We start from the raw sequence: 25633 nt of genomic DNA on the forward strand, positions 1-25633 counted from the left end.
TTGGACTCCCCACCTTAATCCAATTGAATTTATCTAAGATTATGTCTGTATTCTCTCCATCTCTTCCTCCAGGTACTGTACACACACACGGACACACACACAGACACACACACGGACACACACGGACACACACGGACACACACACGGACACACACACGGACACACACGGACACACACACACATACCTCATATGCCTATAATGGCTATAATGAATCTGACTGTGTGTATCTGTATTCAAAGGGATGTGCGGGAGCTCAGCTCAGCTGGACTAGTGGGACCTCAGCTCAGCTGGACTAGTGGGACCTCAGCTCAGCTGGACTAGTGGGAGCTTTGCCAGCGTTGCCTCTGGAGCATTCCGTTAGCTTCTTGAGTCTTTTACACTCTCGCTCTTCCCTACGTGGAAGCACAGAGGACTGACACTAAAACCCATCATAGTAAAACACGGTACAGGCGTCATCTGTCAACACATTACATCATCTATACACATGTATGCATAAACAAAAAACTATGTACAGCAGATAAAAGGACAATTAGGCACTTATAAAGAAATATCTTCGTTGGAGGATAAGGTTGTAGGCTTTGGCGCTGGCATTTACCTGTTACCTGATAAAATGTCTCAATGTATTATTTTCACCTAAACCGTTAAAATTTCCATTTTGGATGGACAACTAGTGCATGCACAGTTGGAGTATTTGCAAGATGCCCCACAGTTGCAAGATCCAGGTTTGGAGAATTCACAAGGATACATTTTTCAGTCTTTGATCTCCCTTCTTTATCTGAATGGACCGTAGTAGTTCGGCTGGGTCTCAGTGGTGCACTGTATAACCTGCAGTAAAGCAAGGCATGTTTCAATGGAACCATCGTTACAACTGTACGCTACACATGAGACCTTTATGAGACATGTGACTTCTGTGATGAATCTTGGTTTGTATCACACAAAACATAGGAAATTCTGAATGCTAAGTTTGCTGTCTCCTTTGCTCCCAGATTGTCTGCCCCTTGAGCGACTACATGTGATAGGCAGCCAGCTTGCCACAGGAGTAGCCTAGCTGTAGACATTCTAATTAGTTGTTGTTGGTACACTGATTACATTATGTAACCATTGGACAATGAAGTTCATCATGTAAGAGCCAATGAAAACAGAGAGCCGAGCCCAGCTGTCAAGAAGGAGTGTGTCCTGTGTTCCCTGTCTCAGTCTGTGAAGTGAAGACACACCCCCTCTTTCCCAGAGACAGCCAAGGGCGTGGGGGTGGGTGTGTGTGTGCGTATATGTATTAGGACACAGCAAGGACGAGTCAGAGCATTTTTACTCGCCTCTGTTCTAGCAGCTGTTGGGGAAGAGAGATTAAACCACAGAGGCTGAATCTCAAGTATTGATCTCACTGATGTTTTTCATCCTCTGGTGTTTTCTCTCTCTCCCCTGTCTCTCCCCCATCTCTCTCTCTCTCTCCCCCGTCTCTCTCTCTCTCCCCTTCTCTCTCTCTCTCCTCTCTCTCTCTCTCTCTCTCTCTCTCTCTCTCTCTCTCTTTCTCTCTCTCTCTCAGAAGGTAAAGGTGGTCTTGTCAGAGGAGAGTTTTTTGGTTTGAACATTAGACAGAATGTCATCCAAAGACAGAGGTTCTCTACAGAGCCAGATACTTTCGCCCTCCTGTTAGTTTTTGGGAGTGGGAGTGAGATGGGACCGGGGTGTAAAAGAGGACGAGGGGTGGTTTTAGTGTTTGTTCGTGCAGGTGAGTGGAGAGAGGTGGGGGTAATGGTGATTTGGACACACAGATGGTGCCGAGGCACAACGCAACGATGTCGTACTTTTCCATCTCTTCCTACAGTTCACCACCACAGTCTGGCACTTCAAACCCAAATCTGAACAGTTGCCCCTTGTGTCTGTATGGAATGGCACCCTATTCCCTAAATAGCGAACTTCCTTTGACCACATACTCCAGTCAAAATAAGTGCAATATATACAGAGTAGGATGCCATTTCAGATGCAGTGCTTGTCTTTTATTTTGTTAACACACCTGGCCATCACACCTAGAGTACTGTATGAACTGAACATTAAAACTGCAGTTAATCCTCAACTTGCATTGATCACAAATCCTGTACAAGTTGAACAGTAAAACTGCAGTTACACCAGTCTCAACACCAACAGTGAAGAGGCGACTCCGGGATGCTGACCTCCTAGGCACAGTTGCAAAGAAAAAGCCATATCTCAGACTGGCCAATAAAAAGAAAAGATTAAGATGGGCAAAGGAAAACAGATACTGGACAGAGGAACTCTGCCTAGAAGGCCAGTATCCCGGAGTTGCCTAATCACTGTTGACGTTGAGACTGGTGTTTTGCGGGTGCTATTTAATGAAGCTGCCAGTTGAGGACTTGTGAGGCGTCTGTTTCACAAACTAGACACTAATGTACTTGTCCTCTTGCTCAGTTGTGCACCGGGGTCTCCCACTCCTCGTTCTATTCTGGTTAGAGCCAGTTTGCGCTGTTCTGTGAAGGGAGTAGTACACAGCATTGTACAAGATCTTCAGTTTCTTGGTAATTTCTCGCATGGATTAGCCTTCATTTCTCAGAACAAGAATAGACTGATGAGTTTCAGAAGAAAGTTATTTGTTTATGGCCTTTTGAGCCTGTAATTGAACCCACAAATGCTGATGCTCCAGATACTCAACTAGTCTAAAGAAGGCCAATTTATAGCTTTTTTAAATCAGGACAACAGTTTTCAGCTGTGTTAACATAATTGCTAGGGTTTTCTAATGATCAATTAGCCTTTTAAAATTATAAACTTGAATTAGCTAACACAACATGTCATTGGAACACAGGAGTGATGGTTGTTGATAATGGGCCTCTGTACGCCTATGTAGATATTCCATTAAAAATCTGCCGTTACTAGCTACAATAGTCATTTACAACCTTAACGATGTCTACAGTGTATTTCTACATTTGCTTTTCTTTCAAAAACACGGACATTTCTAAGTTACCCCAAACTTTTGAACGGTAGTGTACGTTTCTTTTTGTTTAACACTTTTTTGGTTACTACATGTTTCCATATGTGTTATTTCATAGTCTTGATGGGAAGCCTAGTGGTTAGAGTGTTGGACTAGTAACCAGAAGGATGCAAGTTCAAATCCCTGAGCTGACAAGATACAAATCTGTCATTCTGAACAGGCAGTTCACCCACTGTTCTAAGGCTGTCCGTAACTGACTTGCCTAGTTAAATAAAAGGTAAAACATGTTTTTATACAATGTAAAAAATAGTGCAGATACAGAAAACCCCTTGAATGAGTAGGTGGGTCCAAACTTTTGACTGGTACTGTATACGCCACTGGAGCTGCTATTCTACTGTACCGCTAATGAATATTTATCGGAGATAGTCAGTTCTTCCATCTGGACCTGTGTGCATACAGACATAAACTCAGAGAGAACATGAAATACCATTACACACACTGACACTTAGGCGGGTTTTGAATTAAATTTTTACCCCAAAGTCGAGCACATATTACAAATTTAAAGTGCACCGACTTTGATTTAATGTTTTAATAAAACATAGCTACATGTGTTGAGGGGCTCATAAAGTATTGAGATAAAATACCTATTCAAATACCTTCTTGTCATCGACAGGAAATGAAAAAGGAAAAAGAAAGATGTTGTAATTATTATTACAGTGTGGACCAGTCAGTCTATGTAGGAATTAGGTTTAACAGAACATGACAGGGTTGTCTAGTACAGTTATATCTTAAAGGGGAACTGCACACGCTGATCAGGCTTCATTATTTGGCTTGCTCCTCAAGACATGCTGGTAGCCATGATAGAAGCCAAATGTGAGTTGGCTTGGGGGTGTGATTTGAAGAGGGTGTTTTTTGGGTGTGTCCTTGCCACCACCAAGACACACCCATCTGCCAGAACCTTGCCCGCAGCTGTTTCCCCTCACTCAATCAGAACACACAAACCCCCTGCAGGTTGAGTTCAATAACTACAGGCAGATGTATGAGATGCCGGAGGAAGCTTTGAATAGGTCAGTAGTTTACAGAGTAACATAAGAAGAATGCAATTTCTGAATTTATGTGCAGTAGTTATTCTGAGGAATGGATTGAAATTTCCTGGAGGAAAATGGGAGAGGGTCATGCTTTTTCAATTTCAGTCAAAGGTAGGGTATTTTTTTTAATCACTTCCAGGGGAGGGTCATGTCATTTGTAATGGATTACATTTCTATATTTCTCAGTGTTTTAGAATTAGTTGCTTATTAGACTATATATCAATGTGTGCCCAATACCGCCCCTCATTTCTGATTCTAAGCTGGTGTAACAGTATAACTTTAGACTGTCCCCTCACACATACCCGGGCGCAAACCAGGGACCCTCTGCAAACATCAACAACAGTCACCCACGATGCATCGTTACCCATCGCTCCACAAAAGCCGCGGCCCTTGCATAGCAAGGGGAACTACTACTTCAAGGTCTCAGAGTAAAGTTATACACAAAGTAAAGTTATATTTCTAAGCTGCTGGGATGGTGTAAATAAAACTGGGCTGCATTACACACTGCAATGGATATTCCAACCTGAGCCCCGGCCTGCTCTGCTCTTGCCGATCAAAACCTTTTTTGTGTGATACATAACCAATGGCTGTGCTGTGTAGGCCTACAGTGGCAGTTCAGGAGTCAAAGGCTTCTTCCTAAAATCATTTTGGATTAGGCCAAGTCTATTACCCTATGTTCTGTTCAGTTTGAGAAGGAGAGCACGAAGATGGCAAGGAAGACCGGAGGTAAACGTTGACAGCTTGCTACTACTATAATTGCCGCGGCACAATCAATCAGAAATTAACAGCTTATGGTGCTGAAAGCAGGCAAATTGGAGTATCCATTTTAATTAGACTTTACTAACAATAAGAGGGCTTTGAATTGTAGCCTATTCCTTCCTTTTTAAGAAATAAGAGGTAGGCCTACCTGTTTAACATGTGAAATTAGGCTATAGGCTGCTATATCCATAGATTTGTCAGTCAATTTCTCCACCCACGATGCACTATTTAAATAGCCTACATCAGTGTTTGTGAAGAGCGACAGGTAGCCTAGTGGTTAGAGTGTTGGACTAGTAACTGAAAGGTTGCAAGTTCAAATCCCCAAGCTGGTGAGGTAAAAATCTGTTGTTGTACCCCTGAATCAAATCAATTTTATTTATATAGCCCTTCATACATCAGCTGATATCTCAAAGTGCTGTACAGAAACCCAGCCTAAAACCCCAAACAGCAAGCAATGCAGGTGTAGAAGCACGGTGGTTAGGAAAAACTCCCTAGAAAGGCCAAAACCTAGGAAGAAACCTAGAGAGGAACCAGGCTATGTGGGGTGGCCAGTCCTCTTCTGGCTGTGCCGGGTAGAGATTATAACAGAACATGGTCGAATAATAATAAGGCAGAACAGTTGAAACTGGAGCAGCAGGTGGACTGGGGACAGCAAGGAGTCATCATGTCAGGTATTCCTGGGGCATGGTCCTAGGGCTCAGGTCCTCCGAGAGAGAGAAAGAAAGAGAATTAGAGAGAGCATATGTGGGGTGGCCAGTCCTCTTCTGGCTGTGCCGGGTGGAGATTATAACAGAACATGGCCAAGATGTTCAAATGTTCATAAATGACCAGCATGGTCGAATAATAATAAGGCAGAACAGTTGAAACTGGAGCAGCAGCGTGGACTGGGGACAGCAAGGAGTCATCATGTCCTGGGGCATGGTCCTAGGGCTCAGGTCCTCCGAGAGAGAGAATTAGAGAACGCACACTTAGATTCACACAGGACACCGAATAGGACAGGAGAAGTACTCCAGATATAACAAACTGACCCCAGCCCCCCGACACATAAACTACTGCAGCATAAATACTGGAGGCTGAGACAGGAGGGTTAGGAGACACTGTGGCCCCATCCGAGGACACCCCCGGACAGGGCCAAACAGGAAGGATATAACCCCACCCACTTTGCCAAAGCAGAGCCCCCACACCACTGAAAAAAGGCAGTTAACCCACTGTCATTGAAAATTAGTTTAAATAAAATAGCTGGCAAGTTAAAATGAAGACATGAATTGAAAGCGTATGCTGTAGGCCTACTTCCTATTAAATAAAATGTCAAAAAGCACAGGTCTACCCATTGTTATCTTAAGATTTTGAGGAAAATTCAACAGATCTGATTATATAAAGTCATCTCGGCCTGTAATTGTGCTTTGGTCCGCGATGCTTTAAGCTAGAAACAAGCTCTAGAGGAGACAAAAAATGTACTTTCTTTGGGAAGTAATCTAATTCTGTCACTATCAATTGATTAAGCTATTCACTTTCTGTAGAATAGAAGATGTTTAAACCCAGACAGCTTTTAGGAAAACACTTCTCGTTGGGTTGAGTAATGGCAGCAGCAGTTAAAGTTAACATTTTTCTGCGTCGGTAAGCCTACTCTGTCTGGGGTGGAAAGGAAGGCCTAACTTTTGAATGTACCATGCTCAGATTCCTAATAAAGTCTCAGATTTAATTATTTGCGAACAGGGATCGTTTCGTTGCAAACAAGACACACTGATTTGGCATTAGAGAAATATTTTAAAATGAACTCAATGGCCTATCTCTTTGTCCGTTCTTAGCCTGTTATTTCAGTAAATGGTGTAGTATGAAAAAATATTCAGGTAATATGTAAAATTAGGTAGAATTGCATGACATTTTATAAAAGGCCATTTTTTCATGGACCTGCAAAGCACGATGATTGATTCATGCAATTATTTTACTATAAAGGTGATCTTTGCACCCCTACTTTTGTCAACTGTGGTTTGCTGGCCCGCAGCCCTGTGCTCTATCACAATTCCTGCTTTGCCATGCAATGCTTACGGAATGAAGAACCATTTCTAAAACAACATATTTAAAGCTCTGGTCTGTACAAGAAGTGAAGTTTAATGGTAGGTATGTTCTCTGCTATCCACTTTGTTTTAATTAATACTGTATATTGGGTATAGGGGAGGGTCACTCATTTTTTTTTCTCCAAGTATTCAGGGAGTGTTTAGGTCAAATATATTTTGCTGAAGGGAGGGCCGTCCATTTTCGTTTCAGAGGGGTACAAATTTCTCCATGTATCCTTTATTATAAATAACGTTCCCTCCCTAAACTACGTGTTTTGGTAACATTTCAAATGTAGTAAGTATATTCCATATAGTCCATATTTTTTTATGGTAACTGTGTTAAGGGTTTTGGGCCATCGAGGAATGAAGATGATGAGCAATCGGCAAAGGTAATCTGTAATCTGCTGGCATCACGGCACGTCGTTAAGACACTAACAGCTTACAGACGGTAGGCAATTAAGGTCACAGTTATGAAAACGTAGGACACTAAAGAGGCCTTTCTACTGACACTGAAAAACACCAAATGAAAGATGCCCAGGGTCCCTGCTCATCTGCGTGAACGTACCTTAGGCAAGGAGGCATGAGGACTGCAGATGTGGCCAGGGCAGTAAATTGCAATGTCCGTACTGTGAGATGCCTAAGACAGCACTACAGGGAGACAGGATGGACAGCTGATCATCCTTGCAGTGGCAGACCATGTGTAACAACACCTGCACAGGATTGGTACATCCGAACATCACACCTGCGGGACAGGTACAGGATGGCAACAACAACTGCCCGAGTTACACCAGGAACGCACAATCCCTCCATCAGTGCTCAGATTGTCCGCAATAGGCTGAGAGAGGGTCGACTGAGGGCTTGTAGGCCTGTTGTTAGGCAGGTCCTCACCAGACATCACCAGCAACAATATCGCCTATGGGCACAAACCCACTGTCGCTGGACCAGACAGGACTGTCAAAAAGTGGTCTTCACTGACGAGTCACGGTTTTGTTTCACCAGGGGTGATGGTCGGACTTGCGTTTATTTTATTTTTTATTTCACCTTTATTTAACCAGGTAGGCTACTTGAGAACAAGTTCTCATTTGCAACTGCAACCTGGCCAAGATAAAGAAAAGCAGTGTGACACAGACAACAACACAGAGTTACACATGGAGAAAACAATAAACAAGCCAATAACACAATGAACAAATCAATGACACAGTAGAAAAAAGAAACTATATATAGAGTGTGTGCAAAAGGCATAAGGAGGTAGGCAATAAATGGGCCATAGGAGCGAATAGTTACAATCTAGCAGATTAACACTGGAGTGATAAATGAGCAGATGAAGATGTGCAAGTAGAGATACTGGTGTGCAAAAGAGCAGAAAAGTAAATAAAATAAAAAACAGTATGGGGATGAGGTAGATAGTCCATCTGTAAATAGCCCACCCAATCTATGTACAGCTGCAGCAATCGGTTAGCTGCTGAGATAGTTGATGTTGAAAGTTGGTGAGGGAAATAAAAGTCTCAAACTTCAGCGATGTTTGCAAATCGTTCCAGTCACTGGCAGCAGAGAACTGGAAGGAAAGGCGGCCAAATGAGGTGTTGGCTTTGGAGATGATCAGTGAGATATACCTGCTGGAACGTGTGCTACAGGTGGATGTTGTTATCGTGACCAGTGAACTGAGATAAGGCGGAGCTTTACCTAGCATAGACTTATAGATGACCTGGAGCCAGTGGGTCTGGCGACGAATATGTAGCGAGGGCCAGCCGACTAGAGCATACAGGTCGCAGTGGTGGGAAGTATAAGGTGATTTGGTAACAAAAAGGATGGCATTGTGATAGACTGCATCCAATTTGCTGAGTAGAGTGATGGAATCTATTTTGTAGACGACATCGCCGAAGTCGAGGATCGGTAGGATAGTCAGTTTTACGAGGGTAAGTTTGGCGGCGTGAGTGAAGAAGGCTTTGTTGCGAAATAGGAAGCCAATTCTAGATTTGATTTTTGATTGGAGATGTTTAATATGAGTCTGGAAGGAGAGTTTACAGTCTAGCCAGACACCTAGGTATTTATAGTTGTCCGCATATTCTAGGTCATTTTGGAAGAAATGTATTTGTTACTAACTGTTCAACTAACTCTATCTTTCTCTCAGTCAGCTACCCAGCTAGCACAGTGGATCTGACCCGATAACGGATCAGAGTCGGGGGACTCGGCTGAGAGTCAGACTCGGCCGATGTCATTTGGCCCAAGTCTGGGCCGCCCTAGGCAGTATTACTTATGGCTAGGGTGCAGGGATTGAGCTCGGGCCTATTCAGGTGATAGTTATCTGGCCCAGGTGTATTACTTGGGGCTTGGGCCTACTCTCTGGCAGATGATTACACAAGCTGCTTTATATAATTAACATTTCATCATTTATTTTTCCATATTTTCTCATTGTTTCTGTGATCAAAATATACAATTAAAATGTGTGTATTATTTTAGTATTTTGATACTTTGTGTAAGGCAATTGATAAGCATTAAAAACCTTGTGGATGGAGCCTCCCGAGTGGCGCAGTGGTTTAAGACATTGCATCGAAGTTCAAACTGCGTTGCTACAGATGCTGGTTTGAGACCTGTGCCAGCCATAACCGGAAGACCCAACGCACAATTGTCCCAGCGTCGTCCGAGATAGGGGAGGGTTTGGCTGTCCGGGATGTCCTTGTCCCATCGTGCTGTGGCAGGCCAGGCGCATGCACGCTGACATGGTCACCAGGTGTATGATGCTGGATGGGTATAATTTGTATGCACAAAAAATGTATAATAATAATATTTAAAATTACTAAATGTGGTAATTTTGTGTACATGTATTTACATTTGCTTCTGGGGGGATTCTGGTAAGATGCCGGCAAAGTCGGCTGAATTGTTGATAGACGGAAACAGCATGATGTACTTGGGCCGCTTCTGGGCAGTCCTACACCCGTTTCAATTAGATCCGGCCCCCCGGAAGAGGGCCGCTTCTGGGCAGTCCTACACCCGATTCCATGCCGTTTCAATCAGTTCCGGCCCCCCGGAAAAGGGCCGCTTCTGGGCAGTCCTACACCCGATTCCGTGCCGATTCAATCAGTTCCGGCCCCCCGGAAGAGGGCCGCTTCTGGGCCGATTCATCATTGCTAGCTGGGTACTCACCACATTTTATGCACTGCAAAGCTAGCTAGCTGTAGTTTATTCTTTCAGTACTAGATTTATCATCTGATCAGAAGCTAGCTGTCCTCCGGCTGGCTACACCATGGTGCTACCCTACAGAGTGTTGCTGAGTCTACAATATGCCTTAATTGCAAAACAGTATGTTTTAATCAATTATTTAGTCATGTGAATATATTTTGTATAGTTTTATCTAAAAAGGATAACTTTGTTAATGTTTCACTATTTAGATTTTTATGAAATTCACTGAGGAGGATGCCCTCTCCTTCCTCTTCTGAGGAACCTCCACTACCTTTACAAAATAGAAGCTGCTAATATTACCATGTGCACATTTCACCTTTCATGGTCATTCCCAAGCAATGCAGATGCTGTGCCTATTGACATTTTGTCTGGTGGTAATGGGGCTACCTTAGAAAACATGTCAGAGTGGTCATACCTTCCTGTGTGTTGTCCCGTATACAACAGGAGTTCCCTGATCCTGGTGCAGAATACACAGGGTTTCTCCTTCCCCATCTTGACTGATACCATTCAATTCAAGACAAACTCCAAGCATCTATTCCGCATACCAGCTAGGGTCTTTCCAGCCTGGTTGCGTCTCTGTTCAGCGACTACATTCCACTCCTTGCCACACCTGTCATTTGCTAAAAGAAACTGGCCTTGAGTGCCAAGGATTGGAATGTTAGATAAAAAGCCTGGTACCCAGACTAGGGTCCTTCAGCAGGGCATGCAAACTGTAGAACTTTAGCTGTGGAGGCATTGTCAATCCATATAAGGCTTTTCAGTCTGCTGTTCTTGAAACGCATTGGGGTCAATCAAACAATGGGACCCATTGAAGGGAGGGGAGGAGGGGCAATTTGCTCGTGAGCTTGATAAAAGGGGGCATGACTTGTTGACATAATTGTAATCCAAACCAAACCTTCATTTACTCACTGAGTACTCACATTGTGACTCACTGAGGTTCCAAACTCCATTTTAGACATGGCTGTCACGTCTACTCCCACTCCCCCCCTCTGGTGCTCATTGTCATCAGTTTACATATTATTACGACCACCTGCCACAATCGTTAGGCACACCTGCACCTCATGAGACATACTTGGACTCCATCACTTCTATGATTACCTCCCCTATATCTGTCACTCCCTTTGGTTCTTTCCGCAGGCAGTATTAGTTATGTTTCTCATGTCCAGACGCTGTGCTTGGTTTGTGCCATGGTTTTTGTATTATTAAATTCACCCCCTGTACTTGCTTCCTGACTCCCAGCGTCTGCGTTACAATGACACAAATGATCCTATTTACACATTGTAGTACATTTTGACACTAGAATACATGTTTCTAACTAATATCGTTGCCACAGAGGTCGTTTTCTAAGGGATTAGTTGCTTTTATGGGCAATCGCTCTTTAAATGAGAGGTGCTCCTGGTACAGCCTGTCTCTCTGGCATGTGGTGTTTACTACAGGTTGTAATTCATTGAAAGACATTATTACACAAATCCTAGCAAAGACAGAAGGGGCAACATAACATATTTCATACATAATTGTTAGAAATGTACAGTTTATACACATACTGTTTCCTCATGCTAAGCAAGCAACCCTCCCTCATCAGAAGCAATCAAATCAAGAGCTATCAAAATAACCCAAAAATGTATCTTCTCAAAACACTGTAACAGGTTGATTTATCCCTACCCATGGCTGTGTTTTATGACTCTGATTGAGGTGTCCTCTGTGTGATATGGCTGTGTTATTGAAGTATCCTCTGTATGCCTTCTGCCTCCCCAGATCACAGAGCAGCAGCTCCGGCAGACCAACGACCGCTTCAAAGCTTTCCTCAATGGAGACACCCAGATAGTGGCTGATGAAGCGTTCATCAACGCAGTCCAGAGCTACTATGAGGTACATATTTATTTATTTATTTCTCTCTCTCTCTCTCTAACCTACAAATGTGTCATCTCATCCGCCGACTGTCTCTCAGCACACCACTGTTACAATATGCTTGTTAAATGAACCATCCTTTTCTCTTTCTTCACAGAGACCGCTATCATGTGTTTTAACCCTGTTTCCTATGTGTTGTGGTGCTGAAATAGTGTTAGCATTCAATGTAATAGACCAGGCTGATTAGCTGCCATTTACTGCTGTAACTCAATTAGCATAGACATGAGAGTCGTAAAAAGACCCCCCAGCTCCCTCTGTCTCCCGGAACTGTAAATCAGAGCTTTTCCTAATAAATCAAATTCCGAGCTGTTGAGATACAGTCTTTCAGTGCTGCTGAAAACAGAGTGGCAGAGATACTGTACCTCTTCCTCAGTGCTGCTCAGTGAATTAGTTTCTCTCTCTCTAACTGTAGGGCTAGGAATCACTCATAGTGGGATGGAAGCGGCTGCTCAGTTTCTCAGCGCTCTGTTGCTTTGGCCTGAATTTCAGGGAACTGCTGTGCTCTGTGGGGGGAAAATGGTGGATGAGATGATGCATCGTGTCGTGTGCACATCACATCTATTCACTGACTATATGGATTAGCTAACACGCTTGTGCTAAAGAGGCTGCCATTGTACTCCCACCTACATTACAGTCACAATTCAACCAGGTCAACAATAATGGAGAATTATTGTGCAGATAAAAATACCCTTATATGGGTATTGTCCGCTATCCCACTACATAGGATACTTAGTCCCCATACTATACTGGCCTAGGGCTTCTTTACTGCACGTTCATACATGTAGGGCACTGTATGATGGATATTATAATGTTGTATTAAATCAAATCATGCAATGCCTTGAAGGAGCTCCAAAACCAAAGCAATCCATTTGAAAACAAGTTAATTGTATTTAATTAGACAAAACGGCGACTCAATTGACATACTATAGTGTTTACCCACATAATGCTAGCTGGCCCATGTTGACTCCAATGCTTGGCATGTTGACTCCAATGCTTGGCACAGTGGTGTCAAGTTGACTGGATGTCCTTTGGATGGTGGACCATTCTTGATACACACGGGAAACTGTTGAGTGTGAAAAACCCAGCAGCATTGCAGTTCTTGACACAAACCGTTGCATCTGGCACTTACTACCATACCACATTCAAAGACACTTATATCCTGTCTTGCTCTTGCCCATTCACACTATGAATGGCACACATACACAATCCACGTCTGGATTGTCTCAAGCCTTAAACATATTTTCTTTAACCTGTCTCTACCCCTTCAGCTCCACTGATTGAAGTGGATTTAACAGGTGGTCATAGGATCATAGACTGACCAGGTAAACCCAGGTGAAAACTATGTCATGGAAATGTTTTGTACACTCAGAGTATATACTGACAAGAGGCAGGACCCAATACTGTAACTATGGGAATGAAGACAAGATTCTAGCCAATGAGATGGCAGATTTGCACGTGAACAACAGGCACAAATCTGATAGTAACATTGTTTTTCTCTAAGATTTGATTTAAACTTTATTTATTTAAGCAGGGAGTCATGCTGACACAACGGTCTCTTTCACATATGTGCCCAGCATAAACACATCAATAAACAACAATTATACAATACATGAAAAGCAAAAACAAATCATATGAAAGAAACACAATCTTCAGTAAAAAGGGCTTCTAACATCCATCTGAATTGCCCGCGATGCACCATCTCCACCAAGCAGTTTTTAAGCAGTTTTGGATATCATTTCACATGACAGCCGCCAAAACACTATAAGCAGATTTACGTACCTTGGTGAAGATTGAAGGGATCTCCAGTGTTAGCCATCCACGTGTCCACATCTGGTAACTTATATGTCTGAAGGTTAACAATGAGGTTAGGTATGACAGAAGTTTATGCAAGAGGGCTTTATATGCAAAAAAAATGTGTCACCCTAAGTAAATATGAACAAAAAAGGCTGTGAAAAGAGCATTTCATTGTTGTTTATCAGCTTGATATTATGCTCAATATATCATATGAATCTAACATTTAATTGAGTTTAAAAAAAAATGTCATCAAGAAATCATTGGCACCCATATATTTAGTACTTTGTGCACCCTCCCTTTGTCAAGATAACAGCTCTGAGTGGTCTCCTATAATGTTTCATTGGGTGGGAGATTTGAGACCATTCCTCCATACAGAAACACTCCATGTTGATAGATGACAGAGGGAGTTCAGTCTGTGAGTCACCTCATATTTATACCCCAGTGAAACAGGAAGTTGTGGATTACCACTTAAGAGTTCCCAAAGACTCAGATGAACTTTAGAAAGTACAATATTAATCGAAATATACATCAATTACATTTTGCTCATAAGAATTTCTAGGTGTGCCAATAATTGTGACATATGTTTTTGAATAAAACAATTATTTATTGATAACAATTGTTTTTTTTAAACAATTTTAACCCAGTTAAAGGTTAGATTCATATGATATTTTGAGTGTAAGATCAAACTGATAAACAACAAGGACATTTTTTCACATACTTTTTTGTTCATATTTACTTAGGATGCCAGTAATTCAGGAGGGCAGTGTACTCGGTTTTACCTGCATTATGTACCCATTTCAGTTCAACAAATGCTTTCTGCAGGGCAATAAAGGCTCTGACAGAGCCTGGGCAGCTGTGTAAATAGTGAAAATTGTGTTCTGTGTCTTTTATAAAATGCCACGTATATCCACTTATATCAATACAATTGTAACAACAGAAACATTATAAAACTTAGCCTCACTTAGCAAATGAGCAATTACATTTTATGTTGACAAAATTCAACACGCTCTCATTGCCCCTCCATACAAAACAAATAAACACTTGGTCTGCTTCACGCTGTATTTTCGCACGTACAGAGTCATCCATCTCCCTTTGCCTCTTCCTCTCTACTGAGACATGCCCAAATACAGGTGTCTATCTGTTTCCTGGGCCTAGAATAACTCAATGCGCCAATGTCGAACAGGACAAATAGATTTACTGTTACAGGCTTGTGCAAGAAAGGTATCTCCCTCTTGTTCTGTCTCTCTCTCAACCCCCACTCTCGCTCTCTCTCTACCCACACACATCAACGTGATTATTTAATTTAGTGCTGTAAATACATAACATAACAGGGTTAAAACTACTGTCCTCTTATTGTAGTGTGTCACTAGTGTTTAATCACAGCAGACAATGTGGCCACAATTTAGCTGTCACAGTGTAATGGATGCAGGGGCCTGATAGACAGTTTCTCTGATGTGTGTGTGCGTCCGATGCTATGACAATGGCCTTGTCTTGCTCACTCCCCATCACTCTGTCATTAAGGGGATGGAGGATGACCCTGAGAACTGTCTGTCCCGTCCCTGGCTGCTGCCGCCACACACACACACGCACGCACACGCACGCACGCACGCACACACGTACGCACACACACACACACGCACACACGCAGTCTGCCCTGGCTGCATGGAGGAGTATCGGCTCCTTCTATTGATCACACTGTCATGTCTTTGGCATCATTAAACTGAAGACTGTTAGTTTATCCAATAAATTCTCTGTAATTATTGTTATGTGATTAACTATTCAGGTAAATGTAATTAACTAGGAAGTCGGGGCACCAAGGAAAATATTCAGATTACAAAGTTATCATTTTCCTAATATAACTTTCAGATATTTTAATATCTGATCAATGAGTCTTCTAATTAATGAATTATTCTTTACCTCGCGTTAGTCTCATTCCAAACATTGTAAATTGTTGGTTATCTGCACGAACCCAGTCTTCGTGTAGGCAAAGCGTCAACACAGGACTAAGATTGAATCCTACTACACCGGCTCTGACACTCATTGGATGCGGAAGGATGTGCAAACTATTACGGACCACAAAGGGAAACCCAACCGCGAGTTGCCCAGTGACACGAGCCTACCAGACGAGCAAAATGCCTTTTATGCTCGCTTCGAGTCAAGCAACAGTGAAGCATGCATGAGAGCACCAGATGTACCGGACGACAGTGTGATCACGCTCTCCGTAGCCGATGTGAGCAAGACCTTTTAACACGTCAACATTCACAAGGCCGCGGTGCCAGACGGATGACCAGGGCATGTAATCAGAGCATGCACTGGCCAACTGGCAAGTGTCTTCACTGACATTTTCAACCTCTCCCTGACTGAGTCTGTAATTCCTAAATGTTTCAAGCAGACCACCATAGACACTGTGCCCTAGAAAACAAAGGTAAGCTGCCTAAATGACTACTGACCCTTAACAAGTCGGTAGCCATGAAATGCTTTGAAAGGCTGGTCATGGCTAACATCAACACTATCATCCTGGAAACTCTAGAATGACTCCAATTCACATACCACCCCAGCAGATCCACAGATGGCGCAATCACACTCCACACTGCCCTTTCCAACCTAGACAAAAGGAACACCTATGTGAGAATGCTGTTCATTGACAACAGCTCAGCATTCAACATCATAGTGCCCATAAAGCTCATCACTAAGCGAAGGACCCTGGGACAAAACACCTCCCTCTGCAATTGAATCCTGGAGTTCCTGACGTGCCGCCCTCGGGTGGTAAGGGTAGGCAACAATGTATCTGCCACTCTGATCCTAAACACAGGGGCCCCTCAGAGGTGCGTGCTTAGTCAAGAGTTCCTTGGTGTCCACATCCCCAACAAACTTTCATGGTCCAAACACACTAAGACAGTAGTGATGAGGACATGACAAAGCCTATTCCCCCTCAGGAGACTGAAAAGATTTGGCAAGGGTCTTCAGATCCTCAAAAAGTTCTACAGCTGCGCCATCGAGAGCATCCTGACTGGTTGCATCACGCCTGGTATCGCAACTGCTCAGCCTCCAACTGCATGCCGCTACAGGGGCCCTAGAGGCCCTTAAACGTGCCAAAGACTTTCATTTTTGCCTGTAAGCAGGAATCAGGAGGATAGAGTTGTGGTCGGATTTACCAAATGGAGGGCGAGGGAGAGCTTTGTACGCGTCTCTGTGTGTGGAGTAAAGGTGATCTATCATGTTTTCCCCTCTGGTTGCACATTTAACATGTTGATAGAGATTTGGTAGAACTGATTTAAATTTCCCTGCATTAAAGTCTCCGGCCACTAGGAGCGCCGCCTCTGGGTGAGTGGTTTCCTGTCTGCTTATTTCCTTATACAGCTGACTCAGTGCGGTCTAGGTGCCAGCATTTGTCTGTGGTGGTAAATAAACAGCCACGAAAAGTATAGCTCAAAACTCTCTAGGCAAGTAGTGTGGCCTGTAATTTATCGCAGTATACTCTACTTCAGGCGAGTAAAATCTAGAGAATTCCTTAGATTTCGTGCACCAGCTGTTGTTTACAAATATGCACAGACTGCCCTCCCTCGTCTTACCGGAGTGTGCTGTTCTATCTTACCGGTGCAGCATATATCCTGCTAGCTGATTATCCATGTCGTTATTCAGCCACGATTCCGTGAAACATAGGATATTACAATTTTTGATGTCCCATTGGAAGGATATTTGTGATCGTACCTCGCCTAGTTTATTGTCCAATAACTGCACGTTGGCGAGTAGTATTGACGGTACCGGCAGCTTTCCCTCTCGCCTTCTCCGGGTCCTGACCAGGCATCCGGCTCTTTGTCCTCTGTACCTGCGTCGCTTCCTCTTGCAAATAACGGGGATGTTGGCCATGTCGGGTGTTTGGAGAATGTCCTGTGCGTCGTCCTCGTTGAAGAGAAACTCTTTGTCTAATCCGAGGTGAGGGATCGCTGTCCTGATTTTTAGAAGCTCTTTTTTGCCGTAAGATACGGTTGCAGAAACATTACGTACAAAATAAGTTACAAATAACGCAAAACACCCCACATAATAGGACAATTGGTTTGGCGTCCGGAAAACTGCTGCCATTTCTTCCGCCGCCATTTCACTGTAAGGTCTTCTACACCTGTTGTATTCGGCTCATGTTACAAATAACATTGTATTTCACTTTGATCTCTGTCGTGCCCAGGATACAGCCAGTGTTCTATAGGCTTCACTATAGTTAGAGAGGTAATCAATTCATCTGAAAGTCATACAAGGGACAGTAAAAGTTACACACAGAGAACAACCACCACTACCAATATCAAAGAATGATGATGGATGGGGTATTAGGTGTCTATGTGTCTCTCTATGTGAATGCGGGTCATAATTGCCATGCATTCATTCAATTTCAATTGTAAGGGCTGTACATTTTTATTTAACCTTCATTTAACTAGGCAAGTCAGTTAAGAACAAATTCTTATTGACAATGACGTCCTACCCTGGCCAAACACTAACCCGGACGACGATGGGCCAATTGTGCGCCGCCCTATGGGACTCCCAATCACGGCCGGTTGTGATACAGCCTGGAATCGAACTAGGGACTGTAGTGGTGACTCCAGCGCTGAGATGCAGTGCCTTACACCGCTGCATCACTCAGGAGCACAAAGGGACATAAAGGATGATAAAAACAGTGGAGTCTATCAGAAACAAACTCAGAAATCAATCCACCATTTCTTTCTATGTTTTCTAATGATGTACAAAGCCTGCCTGTCCATCTTCCAACCCTGCCAGATAATGACCACAGAATACGATAGCTATTGAATTGTGATGATGTGCTTCTCCAGCAGTGGTTTCTGTCAGCGGTGCTCCACAGGTAGAGTAGCTCTCTGTGAAATGTCTCCAGTCTGCTTGGATAGGAACCAGATATTAATACAGAGCCCCATCTCTCCCTGTACTTTTAAAGAGAAGCAGGCAAAGCATATCTGCCAGACATCAGACCGACTGTGGGACCAACATCAATCAGTATATTAGTAGGTCAGCTGCTCTATAAAGTAAGATTGGTTTGGACCAGGAGAGAAAGTCAGTCTGGCAGGTAGTTCTCAGGGACGCATTAAATCTAAAACACAAACACGCACACAGTTTGGGAGTAAATGAGAAAGAATAGCATTCTCCCCGTTCAGTCTGAATAATTCAGGAGTAGGGAGGCCCGGGAGGAGAGTCCTGATAATAGCAAGTGCGTTTCCATCCAATGGCCATCAACATTACTCCCCAATATTTGAAACGTTATATATACCGTATGCTGCTCTCTCTGCTATTATGTCTGTAGTTATATTACTCCAGTATATCACTGTAGAGCACGGAGAAGAAATCTAACACTGCATCAGTATTCCACCATTATTGTGGTGTGGTACTGCAGTCAGGCACTTGTTTCGTTTTTTGTCATCCTGCATGGATGGCTACCTTCCATTGGTTCATATTCCATTGCAGCCCGAGTAAGACACACAGACACACACGGGATGACCCTAACTTTTGTACTTCTGTACATTGGATCCACAGTGATGAAGAAACGGCTGGGTGGGATGTATGGTATCATTTGGTTTGGTGTGTGGTCTTAAATGTTATGGTGAACAGACATCTCACATCACCCCAACAGTCATAACAACTCACGTATGTCTATTGTACAAGACATCCGGTGATAATGAGTATAAAATATTCATGAATTAGAAACATAGTGTAGACTAAGACTAAAAGGGTGACTCATCATCGTCTGAGTCGTTATATAAAGTAAATTCCTCTTCAACCTATATGGTCATAATAGAGTCTACTCGATACAATGGACATGCTGAATAAAACACACAAAAAGCTATTCGCTGTTTACCGTCGGTAATACTGTAAGATCCGTTTTAGCGGTTAGCCTCTTACAGTTGCAGTGTAAATGTTTCATGTTCATATGTTTTAACATCTACATGCTCTGCTGGTTGCACTCTTTGCTCCAGGTGAAGACATGCCACCGTTGGCACTTTGAGATTCTTTGTACTGAAAAGCGCTACATAAATTAAATGCCCTATTATCTGTAGCTGCAGCAGCAGTCTGACCCTGTCAATCTGTACTTGTTTACCTGCCAGTCATTGACGTCACGTTGCTCTCCCTCTCTGTCTGTTGTAATAGATTTTCAGATTCTCTATTTGTATTTATTGCACCTAGGTTTGATTATGTCATGTAATCCACATTTATATGAGCCAAATGTATGTGCTCGCCCTTTTATGACACTAATGATGGTTAAGTCAACCAAAATATTTGTCTTATTTACGCACGTTATTGCGCTGAACACGTCCTAATAAACATCATATATTTTGGGAAACTGAGCCTCCTTTTGAAGTGGCATTCATGTTTTCCACAGTGTGCGGTTATCGATCCTTTCCAACATCTCTCTCTGTGACCACAGGTGTTCCTGAAAAGCGACCGCGTTGCCAAGATGGTCCAGAGCGGGGGCTTCTCAGCCAATGACTGCAGGGAGGTGTTCAAGAGGCACATCGAGAAGCGTGTCCGCAGCCTGCCCGAGATCGACGGCCTGAGTAAGGAGACGGTGCTCAGCTCCTGGATGGCCAAGTTCGACACCATCTACCGCGGGGACGAGGACCCACGCAAGGCTCAGCAACGCATGACGGCGAGTGCAGCCTCTGAGCTCATCCTCAGCAAGGACCAGCTCTACGAGATGTTCCAGAACATTCTGGGTATCAAGAAGTTTGAGCACCAGCTGCTCTACAACGCCTGCCAGGTAAGAGCAGGCGTTAGTAGAGGGAGGGTGTGTTTGTATGCATCACTGTGAAGTACGGTTGCGTCCGAAATGGCACCCTATTCCCTGCACTGCTTTTGGACAGGGCCCATCGGCTGCTATTTCTGACACATCTATGTGTGTGTACATCACTGCTGACAAATGACTGTTAGATCTTTCCCAGCGGGCAAAACTGACTGGTTGCAATGACGTCATCGTGATGCTGCAGACATTTTTGCCTGCTGGGTGAGGCGTTGTCCTCATGAGCAAAGCCTCACCTAGTAAAAAGAACAAACAAAAAACAATGCAAGGCCAAGAACAGTGCAGCACTTTCTACTGTTGTATAGGCTATACCTGCAGCTGTACAGATTTTGCTACTGTAGCTGTCTGTTTTTTGACCTTGACTAGAGGGACTGTTTGCATTCAAAAACAGGCTCTTCCTATTATTTTATTTTGGCTGAAACACCCTTTTTCTTTTTAAACATTTTTATTTCACCTTTATTTAACCAGGTAGGCCAGTTGAGAACACGTTCTCATTTACAACTGCGACCTGGACAAGATAAAGCAAAGCAGTTCATCAGGTGAATTAATATAAAATAACATGCACCTGACACTTATGTTCAAGAGGGAGATAGCACAAAGCCAAAGCAGGGGTATATTCATTACGTCTTGCAATGGTAAAGGTTTACATTTAAAGAACCGAACGGAAGCGAACGGAACTGTGAGGGACCTATCTGAATTTGTCCAGTCGAAGCTCATGTTTTCGTAGCAAAACATTTTCCATTTTGAGTGAACAGTTTCTGTTGCAAAACATTTTGCAACAGACTAAACGTTTTGCAACAGAATCAGTGTAATGAATACACCCCTGGTAAATCACAGGCCTATCTGTCTTATAGCCTAGCGCTTCAATCTCCACCCTATTAAGAGTGACATGTTGAGATTGCTAGAGGATAATGGTGGACACCAGGGTGCCCGTGTCAGAAAAGAACTCTCCCTCCCCGAAGCACTACTACACTTTTACAACAGACTATGGGAATGCTGAGACTAAGAAAGAAGATAGCAGCACTAATATATTCTTCTTCCATGAGCTTAATTAAAGACTGATAACAGGAAGCATTCAGAGCCAGAGTTAAGATACATTTACATTTCCTCATAATTTAATACATTAGCAACCACACAAGTGAAGAATCTCTTTCTCTCCCATTTCGATAATGCACGTTGTCCTCGGAAACCAATGAATTGTTGAAACAACTTAATTTCTTTCTGAGCGAAGTAGTTCTTACTCTTTTCTTTGTCATTAATGTTGTATAAAATTTGAAAGGTTGCAAACCCAATGGCGTATCCTCAGGTGCAATTAAACAAACAGTGCCTACTTTTAATATTTAAACACAAACTGACGTGTTTTTCTTTCAACTGAAGTTTTATGGCAGATTGTGAATGCAGACTGGGTTACAATGTGAAGTTAAAGATTGATCGTAAATCCCGATCCATGCTCCATCTCTCTCTGTGTCTGTCTCGCTCTCTCTCTCTCCGAACCTTCATTTGTTGGAGGTTTGTCTCACTCTGAGATAAAGCACATCCCCTCTGAATCTTCCCATAGCCTTTCCACAAATTCACTGTGCTTTAGATTCTTCCCTGCTCATCCTTTGAAGATGGCTAACCTAGTTTTCCTGTGCTGCCTGGTGGCAAAGCGGATGAGAGTAGAGCCGCTAGTGGAGGGTCAGGTCATGAATGAGGACATTGTGCGGTGGTGGTGTGGTGTGCAATCCCTCTAAACATGCTCTAAGCCCTGCAGAGCTGCAGACAAAGACAACGCAGCTAAATTTTCAATGTCATCGCTTTCTGTATGTTCTTTTGGCCCTTTAGATTTTTTGGGGGCCATGGAAATGGTAGGCTGTTGTGCAGTGTTAGTAGGTAAACACAACTTGTTATTTTATTTAGGTCAGGGCCGCTTGCTTGTAGCAAAGAGCTAACCTGTTCAGATTGATTTACGATTTGTCTGGAACAAACACACATGCCTGAAATATACTTACACACACACACACGGACAAACACGGACACACACACACACGGACACACACACACACGGACACACACACGGACACACACACGGACACACACACGGACACACACGGACACACACACACACACACACACACACACACACACACACACACACACACACACACACACACACACACACACACACACACACACACACACACACACACACACACACACACACGGGCAAACTCATGGACACACAGACACATACAGATTCATACACATACACACAAACACACACATGCACAGATGACTATTACACACATTAACACACCAGCGCAGAGCAATCAGAGTTGGGCCATTAAAGCGTACTAAATCTCTATTCCATTGACCATCTTGTCATAGCAGTCAATACATCACTGCTCACAAGCAGTAGAATGGCTGACGCCTTTTTACCACAGTGTTCAATATGACAGGAGCAAAAATTCAACCTCTCATGCCTGATTTTCTGTAGCTGCATAGAGAAAAACAAGGTCTCACCAGATTTAATAGCCTGTGGTTCGGTTGTTTGTCTAATGTCTGCTAAGCAGTAAATAAATGTATTTGAAGGATCTTTGATGATTTTCATTCTTTATGATGGATGCTTTTCTGTTAAAGGGGAAATCCAGGATTGAAATAAAACAACAAAGGCTGTATGTCATTAATTTAATAGTCCAAAACTGGATGTGCCAATCACGGATTGCCCCGTTTAAAGACCTCATTTTATTGGCTGCTCTTCTCCCTTGAACATTTTCTTTCAACCATTTTGATGATGCTGATGGAAAGTATTCTGACTGACTGTGCCTCATATGGAAAATGATATTATGACAGTGACAGTAAGCCAGCCTTTCCTCAGCTGCATCCCAAATGGCACCCTATTCCCTATACAGAATTAGTGCACTAATTTTGATCAGAGCCGATATGACTCTCTCGGGTCAAAAGTTTCAAGATTCAAAGTGTTTTGGTCACATGCACAGGATACAACAGGTGTAAAACAGTACAATGTAATGTTACTTACAAGCTCGTTCCCTACAATGCAGTATACAGTATACAGTATGTGGGAGTAGGGTTGGGCGGTATCCCGTCGTATTTTGAAATACCCTCGGCATGATTTTCCAATACCGTCAGTACTGTAAAAATTCTGTGAATGTGGATATTTGTATTTTTTAAATAAATACTTGCAGTCAACTTATGCACGAGGTAATAGACAAAGCAGATCACGTTCATCATTTTGCCTGTTAGATCATTTTTCATTATGAAGCTTACCGGTACTAGTTTCCCAAAACAGCAAACGATTTCTGACATGCAAAACATTTTGGGACTTTATCAACAGTGGACTAATGAAAAAAATGGAAAAATATAGTTTTTGAGTGGACTTTAAGCGAGGTGATCAAGTTACACTTGTGTGAAATTCACTACTAATGTTTGCCAGCTATATATCTTACAACTACTAAGTTAACTATCCAAGATGTGCCAAATAAATTCTCTTTAGCTGGGTTTTGCTAACGTGCTAAGTGTCTAATGTTAATCTGGAGGCGAAAGAACGCACACCTGTTTAGGCGAGGTGCAGGCTAGCGGAGTAGAACCCTTGAAAAAGAAAAGCAGAGCCGCACACTCTAGGAGCTCAGATGCAATAATTTAATAACCAAACATACAACGTTTTGACAGACAAGCTGTCTTCATCAGGGTGTGCGGCTCTCCTTTTCTTTTTAAAGTGGCTAATGTTCATTTGCAAGATCAAGGTTCTTGGTAACAGCAGCAGAGAAAATCCCCTTCTGGATTAAGATCCCGGCTGACTAACATTTGTTTTGAAATACTTGCATAACTTTGAGCTGCGTTTGTCTGTCTTACTAGTTAAAGGGGGAAGTTATCTTTTTTTTTTACAACCAAATTTCTCTTTTTGATGTAAATGACATGTTATAGAATGGTCAAGACACCTTTTTCTTTTCCCATGTTTTTGAGAAACTTAACCCAAACACCAAATCACTTCCTCATTCTCATTGTGTGTTACGGGTGCATGAATAAAGGCTCCAAAAACACTCAAAATACGTCCTTCTAGAAACGGAAAAGTTCTCAGTATAGTGATGCAGGTCTTAAGTTGCTTTGCACATGGAATTGCGTCATTCTGAATATTATACGCAACGTTATATTCAATTTTGTTGCGCCTTGAGCGATACCTCTCCGTCCAATCTACAGGTACGTGAACACTTGAACTGGACTGACCACCTGCTTTGATTCTCCGCACCTTAGCACACATGCACTCACATATACATTCATGCTACACACACATCACAACTGCTGCTACCAGACTCTTATTATACGGTGCATTCAGAGAGTATTCAGACCCTTTCCCTTGTTCCACATTTTGTTACATTACAGCCTTATTATAAAATGGTTTCAATTTACATTTTTCCTCAATCTACACACAATACCCCATAATGACAAAGCAAAAACAGGTTTTTAGAAATGTGTGCAAATGTATTAAAAATAACAAACTGAAAAAACATATTTACATAAGTATTCAGACCCTTTGCTATGAGACTCGAAATTGAGCTCAGGTGGATCCTGTTTCCATTGATCATCCTTGAGATGTTTCTATAATTTGATTGGAGTCCACCTGAGGTAAATTCAATTGATTGGACATGATTTGGAAAGGCTTATACCTGTCTATATAAGGTCCCACAGTTGACAGTGCATCTCAGAGCTAAACGACTACCGCCCCGTAGCACTCACTTCCGTCATCATGAAGTGCTTTGAGAGACTAGTCAAGGACCATATCACCTCCACCCTACCTGACACCCTAGACCCACTCCAATTTGCATACCGCCCAAATAGGTCCACAGACGACGCAATCTCAACCACACTGCACACTGCCCTAACCCATCTGGACAAGAGGAATACCTATGTGAGAATGCTGTTCATCGACTACAGCTCGGCATTTAACACCATAGTACCCTCCAAGCTCGTCATCAAGCTCGAGACCCTGGGTCTCGACCCCGCCCTGTGCAACTGGGTACTGGACTTCCTGACGGGCCGCCCCCAGGTGGTGAGGGTAGGCAACAACATCTCCACCCCGCTGATCCTCAACACTGGGGCCCCACAAGGGTGCGT

At 43.0% G+C, this 25633-nt stretch overlaps 1 protein-coding gene across 2 annotated transcripts in view; it reads left to right on the forward strand.

Moving 5' to 3' along the window:
* LOC135539753 (calcium-dependent secretion activator 1-like) overlaps positions 1–25633 on the forward strand; it is a 141054-nt gene that overhangs the window by 36505 nt on the left and 78916 nt on the right. For both annotated transcript variants that reach the window (XM_064965844.1, XM_064965845.1), the window contains exons 2-3: positions 11782–11895; positions 20150–20482. In XM_064965844.1, coding sequence (XP_064821916.1) covers positions 11782–11895; positions 20150–20482 — 447 coding nt within the window. The remainder of the gene's footprint in view (positions 1–11781; positions 11896–20149; positions 20483–25633) is intronic.

Source organism: Oncorhynchus masou, chromosome 5 (assembly GCF_036934945.1).
Source record: "Oncorhynchus masou masou isolate Uvic2021 chromosome 5, UVic_Omas_1.1, whole genome shotgun sequence".
Classification (NCBI taxonomy): Eukaryota; Metazoa; Chordata; class Actinopteri; order Salmoniformes; family Salmonidae; genus Oncorhynchus; species Oncorhynchus masou.